The following is a 9,039-nucleotide window of genomic DNA, read 5'->3' as shown; positions in this document are numbered from 1 at the left end:
ATTAATTGAGCACACCGCCTCCTCACAGCACCACACTTCTTTAAAAGTCTCCATGTTTTTCATACTTTTATAAAACTTAAAATCAATTAAAATTCTTGATCTAACCAGTCTTGATAAAATCCTTGTGGCTTCACAGTCAGTACCAGTCTCCACCTTATTCTTACGACTGATATATATTGCCATTTTTGCCTGCCCAAGGATGAAGTTGATCAACTGACATTCTGATTTTTTTCTTTTGACATATTTAAAACCAAGGATAAAAGTCTGGATTGTAAAAGTCACATTAAAATACCTAAAAACATTCTTTAAAACCTCAAACAAGGGACGCAGCCTAAAACATAAAAGCATGAAACACTGTTTCCCTCTGATTACAAAATGGACAGTGTGGTAAAATCTCCGGGTTTAAAACAGAGATAAAAGCGTTAACTGAGATAATACCATGTAAAATTCTCCACTGCATGTCAGCAACTTTTTTGGTTAATGGTGGTTTATATAGTGCTCTCCACTCTGGCTTAACATCATCACTTAACTTAAAAACATCACGCCATGGTGTGTCAGTCCTTCTATTCAGTTTTTTCTTGTTTAGAACCTTTACACAGGCTCTGTACAGCATTTTACCAGATGCAGTCTTTAAGTCTATGCTGGATTCCTCCTTAGACCCCAACAGAGGGCCTTCACAGTCCTGTAAATCTGGCATGATGGTGATGTCTGGGAAGGGGTCATCCTCTGTAGGGCAAACAACCCCCGCACTATACTCCTGCATCTGCTCCCGCTCCTCAGGTGAAAGAACAGACTTCCATCTCTCGAGGACCTTACTCACAACACGGATGAACTTTACTCCCAACCGTGTGGCCACATCCTCCGCGTGTGTGAAATCAGGTCCTGCAATGTCCACCAGCCGACGTAGAGCTGTGACTCCTGCTGAAACTAGGGCTCTAGTCAGTGCAGGGGTGTTTGCTCCAGTTAAATCCAGCCGTGTTCCATAAACCAGAGGTTCTTCCAAAAGCCAGTGCAAAGACGAGTCATTGTTTATTTGTATTTTAAAAAAGTTCCAGACTCTAAAAAGTCCACGATAAAAAACAGGCAACCCAGAAATGTCCAGTACCTTAGTGTCCATTAAAAACAAAGTTCTGTCCAACCCTAGACCTCCCGCTTTGTGCAAAATCCTGCAAGCCACTGCCTTCCAAACCAGTTCTTTGGGTCCCACGAGGAGTCTCTGGATGAACTGGTGACGAAAAGCAGCAACCCTACTGGCCAGATGGATAAGTCCTTGTCCCCCTTCGTCCTTTGGCAGGTATAGAACTCCCTGTGGGATCCAATGCAGGCGGTCCCAAAAAAAGTCCACCAACTCAGCCTGCAGATTTGCTAAAAAATTTGTTGGGGGATCCAAGAATGCCAATTTATGCCACAATGACGATGCCACCAGGTTGTTGACAACAAGTACCCTTCCCCTATAGGACATTTGGGGAACTATCCATTTCCATTTATTTAAACGCCCTTTAATTTTTCCAACCATGCCATCCCAGTTCTTTTGAGTGCAAGCATTATCCCCCAAGTACACTCCCAGGTATCTGAAACCACCCCTCCTCCACATCAACTCATATGGGAGTGTAGGTTCTCCACCATCCCACTCACCAACTAAAACTGCTTCACTTTTATTCCAGTTCACCTTAGCCGATGATAAAACCTTAAAATAATTTCAAAGTTCAGCTAAAATGTCCACATCAGTCTGGGTACTTGTTATTACAACTAAATCATCTGCATATGCTGAAACACATAGAGGAACAGTACAAGAAGGCACCACCAGTCCAGAAATACATTCTCTTATTTTACACAATAGTGGTTCAATTGCTAATGAGTACAACATACCAGACAAGGAACAACCTTGTCTTATACCTCTAAAAACTTTAAAAGGAGCACATAAACCCCCATTGACTTTAATTACACTTTCAATGTCACTGTATAAAACTTTAATCATTGCTATAAAACCTGAGTTAAAACCAAAGTACTCCAATACTTTCCACAGGTACTTATGTTCAACTCGGTCAAATGCTTTTTCTTGATCTAAGAAAATGAGACCAGCTTTCAAGCCCAACAGTCTGGTGACTTCCAAAACATCCCGAATTAGATATACATTATCAAAAATTGACCTTCCAGGCACACAATACGTCTGATCAAGATGTACCACCTGCTCCATCACTTTACCCAGTCTCGAGGCTAACGCTTTTGAGAGCAGCTTACAGTCTGTACATAGCAGGGAGACAGGTCGCCAGTTTTTTAATTCAGTCAAATCCCCCTTCTTTGGCAGCAGGGTCAGGACCGCCCTCCGGCAGCTCAACGGAAGCACTCCGTCCCTTATACTGCTCTGAAGAACTTTCAAGACATCCTGACCCAACACTGACCAGAACCTTTTATAAAACTCGACAGGGAGGCCATCGATACCTGGCGCCCGACCATTCTCCATTCCCTGGAGAGCCTCAAAGAGCTCTCCTAGGGATAGCTCCTCATCAAGCCATTCAGCAGACTCTTGTGTAAGCTGGTTATGGTCATTGAAGAATCGTTCTTCGACCTCTTTCACCTCAGTCCACTCACTCTTGTACAGTTTTGAAAAAAACTGTACTGTCTGCCTGCGAATTTCAGAAGGATCTAATAAGAGATCTCCTGATTCTATTCGCACTGCATGCATAAATCTTTTCTGTCCGTTACTCCACTCGAGACCAAAGAAAAACTTAGAAGGAGCATCCATTTCCGACGAGTACTGAAATCTTGATCGGACCAGAGCCCCTTGCACTCTTGTGTCCAGAAAGTCAGCTAGAGCTGTTTTTTTTTTGTTTTTAGTGTTTCAATGTGTTCCTTATTTCTTGTGGTCTCTGCTAAAGACTGCAGTTCCACTATTTCAGACTCCAGAGCTTTAAGCGATATGATTATATCTCTAGTGACATTAAAAGTGTATTGCTGACAGAACATTTTAGTTTGTATTTTTGCCACATCCCACCACTGTTGAATTGAGGTAAAAGCTGTTTTCTGTGAGCTTAAAACCTTCCAAAAAAAAGATGTTAAGATAAAATTAACATCATTTAAAAGTGCAGTGTTAAAATGCCAGTACGCGCTCCGTGGCTTCACATTACTTTTCTGTACTGTACACTGGACCATAGAATGATCCGAAAAACCAACTGGGGAGATAAAACAGTGTGTAAAAGCAGGAAGTTGATAATTAAAACCATAAAAACGGTCCAGCCTTGCCAATGAGAGTACATTGTCTTTAGAATGAGCCCATGTATACTGTTTTTGTCTGCCTTGAAAATTCCTCCAGATGTCACACAAGTCATGAGTCTCCAACAGCTCGCACAAACGCTTACGGGAGGCGGCATGCGATTCTGTATGATTTCTGTCCATATTGTCTGCTGTGCAATTAAAATCCCCACCCAGTATTAAAAAGTCAGTAGAATTACAGCCTGCAATGACAGTGTTCAGTGTGTCTAAAAACAGCATCCTGTCCACTCCCCTAGTTGGAGCATAAATACAAATAAAAACAAAAGTTTCATTTTCAAAGTCTGCCATTTAAAATCTCTTCCACTTTGTAAGAACAAGGTAAAAAATTTTTAGATAAAAGAATAGCAATGCCAGTACTAGTACTAAGAGCCGTGACTTAAAAACACAAGCCCCTCCCACTCTTTAGCCCAGTCATCAGCATTACTAGCATCACTGTGTGTTTCTTGTAGAAAGGTAACATCAATCACCTTAAGTTTCACCAGCTCATACAGCTTCGCTCGCTTTACACAGTTTCTTCCCCCATTAATGTTTAGAGTTGCAATTCTAATATCACCCATTAATAAAAATAAATAAAAATGGCTTAAAATAAAAGCCATTCTGACCCAGGAACAGCAGCTCATCTCATACATCCTCTTCAATGTTCTCTTTATTACATTTAGTCAGTATTTTTTTCAACCTAAAAAACTCTAATTCAGTAAAAGCCTGTTCCTTCCTAAAATACTTGACATCATGTACAAACTGAGCACAGTTTGAAAAAAAATCCTCAACACGTACACCTCTCCGACCCTTAGTGACTTTTAAAAACTGTTTAATTTCCTCAACTTTGTACAGTACAGGCGTGCTCTCCTCCTGAGAGCACACGGACAAGCCTGAGTCTGAGAGAGATCCGTCACTCTCTGATTCCATTTCACTCACTGCTTTAACCTCTGTTTTAGCCTGTTTATTGCCTTCTCCTCGAGCTCGCTTCTTTCTTTTATTTGGAACTTTAAAAACATTCTCTTCCTCCATTTGTACCTCCATTCCATCCTTCACTGTTGTTTCTATTGGGGTGTTCTCATTACAGTCATCACACATCTGACCATCCTGTTCCCCCAAGTTCAAACTCTCCTGCTCCACAGGGGACTTTTCAACAGTGGGCTGTCCTGCCACTGGTGACGCTTGGAGAGGCTCACCCTCGGCCGGCGCAGCCTCAGCAGCTGTCTCCTGAGCATGCTCAACCACAGCCGGTTCATCCCCCACAGGTATCTGATCCGGCAACAGAGTCTCCGGTTTCTGCACAACCGTCCGAGCAGCAGCCGTAGTGGGAACGGACATTGCAGGTTCAGCCTTGTTAGGCCCTGTTTCACCTGCACTCCTACCTCCTAACTCAGTATCTTTATCATTATTGCTAGCACTCTGATGGCAATTACGGACAAGGTGTCCAAACTCTCCACACCTAAAACACTTCATACTAATGTTAGAAGTTACAAACACAGTATAATCAAAACCATCTACTCTGAATTTTAAAACCAGATCCAGTTCATCTTCACCATCTCTTAACACCATGAACACCAGTCTTCTGAATGACACCAAGTGCTTAACTAGTTGTGATTTACAGCCAAGGGGTATTTTTTTAATGGGGGAGACAAGTTTACCAAACCTGGACAGTTCCTGTGCAATCAGCTCATCAGAAATATGTGGGGGTACATTGGAGATGATAATTTTTTTAGATGGGGTACTGAGGGGTAAAACAGGCACAAGTCTCTCATTAATCACAATTCCGTTCTGAACCAGCTCACTTGCTTTCTCCACAGAAGACAGAAACATCACCACTGCATTGTTCATTCGTGATGCAGACAACACATTATTGTAGCTGACTGCAACCCCCGCCGCCAAACAGCACTCCTCCACACTTACCTGACACTCCACCTTCACACCGTGCCGGCGTGTCAAGTTCTCAAAACACCGGGTGTTTGGGAAAGCCATGCTTCCAGCAAAAATGCCGGTAGCAGACTCCCCGCGCACCTCGCGCCCAAACACACACACAAACACGCGCACTCTCACTCAAACACACTCACACACAAAACTCAAAATTAAATTAAATTAAACAAAACAAACTACAGAAAAAAGTTTTGGCAAAAACGCCACTCACGCTCACCACGCTCCACTCTCCACCGCTCACAACCGCGCATGCGCACTCACACACACAGAGAGAGAGAGAGACTTTTTTTTTTTACTTTTGACAATCTTTTATTGTAACAAGCTTTTCTTAAAAGTTACAAAAGTATATATATATATACAGTGGGGAAAATAAGTATTTGATCCCCTGCTGATTTTGTAAGTTTACCCCCAAAGACTTGAACAGTCTATAATTTTTATGGAAGGTTTATTTTAACAAAGAGAGACAGAATATCAACAAAAAATCCAGAAAAAAAACATTAAATAAAGGTTATAAATTAATTTGTATTTAATTAAGGGAATTAATATTTGATCCCCTACCAACCAGCAAGAATTCTGACCCCCACGGAATTAGTCCTGTCCCTGTATAAAAGACACCTGTCACAGAATCAGTTTCTTCCATTCAAATCTCTCGACCACCATGGGCAAGACCAAAGAGCTATCAAAGGACGTCAGGGACAAGATTGTAGACCTGCACAAGGCTGGAATGGGCTACAAGACCATCAGCAAGAAGCTTGGTGTGAAAGAGACCACTGTTGGTGCGATCATTCGAAAATGGAAGAAATACAAGATCACAGTCAATCGCCCTCGCTCTGGAGCTCCATGCAAGATCTCACCTGGTGGGGTAAGAATGATTCTGAGAAAGGTGAGGTCAGCCCAGAATTACACGGGAGGAGCTTGTCAATGATCTCAAGGGAGCTGGGAGCACAGTCACCAAGAAAACCATTAGTAACACACTTCGCCGTAATGGATTGAGATCCTGCAGTGCCCGCAAAGTCCCTCTGCTCAAGAAGGCTCATGTACAGGCCTGTCTGAAGTTTGCCAATGAACACCTGAATGATTCAGAGAAAGCTTGGGAGAATGTGATATGGTCAGATATGCCAGTGATAGCTCGGCCAGTGATAGCTCAGTGGTTAAGGTACTGGACTAGTAAACAGAAGGTTGCCGGTTCAAGCCCCGCCACCACCAAGTTGCCACTGTTGGCTCCCTGAGCAAGGCCCTTAACCCTCAATTGCTCATTGTGTTCCGCTCACTGTGTAAGTCGCTTTGCATAAAAGCGTCTGCTAAATGCTGAAAATGTAAATGTAAATGTAGATAAGACAAAAATTGAGCTCTTTGGCATCAACTCCACTTGCCGTGTTTGGAGGCAGAGAAATGCCCAGTGTGGATGGTGTTCTTGGGGTCATATCCAGCATTTCTCTGCTCCCAGCTCCCTTGAGATCATTGACAAGCTCCTCCCGTGTAATTCTGGGCTGACCTCACCTTTCTCAGAATCATTCTTACCCCACCAGGTGAGATCTTGCATGGAGCTCCAGAGCGAGGGTGATTGCGATCTTGTATTTCTTCCATTTTCGAATGATCGCACCAACAGGTGTCTCTTTCTCACCAAGCTTCTTGCTGATGGTCTTGTAGCCCATTCCAGCCTTGTGCAGGTCTACAATCTTGTCCCTGACGTCCTTTGATAGCTCTTTGGTCTTGCCCATGGTGGTTGAGAGATTTGAATGAAAGAAACTGATTCTGTGACAGGTGTCTTTTATACAGGGACAGGACTAATTTGTGTGCCTCATGGGCACATAACCGGTCTGTGGAGGTCAGAATTATTGCTGGTTGGTAGGGGATCAAATACTTATTTCCCTTAATTAAATACAAATTAATTTATAACTTTTATTTAATGTTTTTTTTCTGGATTTTTTGTTGATATTCTGTCTCTCTCTGTTAAAATAAACCTTCCATAAAAATTATAGACTGTTCAAGTCTTTGTAAGGGGGTAAACTTACAAAATCAGAAGGGGATCAAATACTAATTTTCCCCACTGTATGTATATACAGGGGTTGGACAAAATAACTGAAACACCTGGTTTTAGACCATAATAATTTATTAGTATGGTCTCCTTTTGCGGCCAATACGGCGTCAATTCGTCTTGGAAATGACATATACAAGTCCTGCACAGTGGTCAGAGGGATTTTAAGCCATTCTTCTTGCAGGATAGTGGCCAGGTCACTACGTGATGCTGGTGGAGGAAAACGTTTCCTGACTCGCTTCTCCAAAACACCCCAAAGTGGCTCAATAATATTTAGATCTGGTGACTGTGCAGGCCATGGGAGATGTTCAACTTCACTTTCATGTTCATCAAACCAATCTTTCACCAGTCTTGCTGTGTGTATTGGTGCATTGTCATCCTGATACACGGCACCGCCATTGGATGCACATGGTCCTCCAGAATGGTTCGGTAGTCCTTGGCAGTGACGCGCCCATCTAGCACAAGTATTGGGCCAAGGGAATGCCATGATATGGCAGCCCAAACCATCACTGATCCACCCCCATGCTTCACTCTGGGCATGCAACAGTCTGGGTGGTACGCTTCTTTGGGGCTTCTCCACACCGTAACTCTCCCGGATGTGGGGAAAACAGTAAAGGTGGACTCATCAGAGAACAATACATGTTTCACATTGTCCACAGCCCAAGATTTACGCTCCTTGCACCATTGAAACCGACGTTTGGCATTGGTACGAGTGACCAAAGGTTTGGCTATAGCAGCCCGGCCGTGTATATTGACCCTGTGGAGCTCCCGACGGACAGTTCTGGTGGAAACAGGAGAGTTGAGGTGCACATTTAATTCTGCCGTGATTTGGGCAGCCGTGGTTTTATGTTTTTTGGATACAATCCGGGTTAGCACCCGAACATCCCTTTCAGACAGCTTCCTCTTGCGTCCACAGTTAATCCTGTTGGATGCGATTTGTCCTTCTTGGTGGTATGCTGACATTACCCTGGATACCGTGGCTCTTGATACATCACAAAGACTTGCTGTCTTGGTCACAGATGCGCCAGCAAGACGTGCACCAACAGTTTGTCCTCTTTTGAACTCTGGTATGTCACCCATAATGTTGTGTGCATTGCAATATTTTGAGCAAAACTTGTAAATAAGTGTATATACTGTATATATATATATATATATATACAGTATATACACTTATTTACAAATAAATAAATAAATAGTTAGATGTACAGTGGGGTCAAAAAGTATTTAGTCAGCCACTGATTGTGCAAGTTCTCCTACTTAGAAAGATGAGAGAGGTCTGTAATTTTCATCATAGGTACACTTCAACTATGAGAGACAAAATGAGAAAAAAAAATCCAGGAAATCACATTGTAGGATTTTTAAAGAATTTATTTGTAAATTATGGTGGAAAATAAGTATTTGGTCAATAACAAAAGTTCAACTCAATACTTTGTAACATAACCTTTGTTGGCAATGACAGAGGTCAAACGTTTCCTGTAGGTCTTCACCAGGTTTGCACACACTGTAGCTGGTATTTTGGCCCATTCCTCCATGCAGATCTCCTCTAGAGCAGTGATGTTTTGGGGCTGTCACTGGGCAAATTTTCTATGGGGTTGAGGTCTGGAGACTGGCTAGGCCACTCCAGGACCTTGAAATGCTTTTTACGGAGCCACTCCTTCGTTGCCCGAGCGGTGTGTTTGGGATCATTGTCATGCTGGAAGACCCAGCCACATTCCATCTATAATGCTCTCACTGATGGAAGGAGGTTTTGGCTTAAAATCTCACGATACATGGCCCCGTTCATTCTTCCCTTAACACGGATCAGTCGT

General features: G+C 42.8%; 1 protein-coding gene across 1 annotated transcript in view; it reads left to right on the top strand.

Annotated features, from left to right (window-relative positions):
* The window catches only part of LOC134326272 (zinc finger protein 658B-like), a gene marked incomplete at its 5' end in the record, with an annotated part of 279,656 nt that overhangs the window by 57,425 nt on the left and 213,192 nt on the right, over window positions 1–9,039 (top strand). Inside the window, one exon of the mRNA XM_063008440.1 lies at window positions 7,428–7,435. Within this exon, the coding sequence (XP_062864510.1) occupies window positions 7,428–7,435 (8 nt within the window). The remainder of the gene's footprint in view (window positions 1–7,427; window positions 7,436–9,039) is intronic.

Source organism: Trichomycterus rosablanca, chromosome 14, assembly GCF_030014385.1.
Source record: "Trichomycterus rosablanca isolate fTriRos1 chromosome 14, fTriRos1.hap1, whole genome shotgun sequence".
NCBI lineage: Eukaryota > Metazoa > Chordata > Actinopteri > Siluriformes > Trichomycteridae > Trichomycterus > Trichomycterus rosablanca.
Note: the sequence above shows the minus strand (reverse complement) of the source record. Positions and strands in the feature narration are given on the sequence as shown.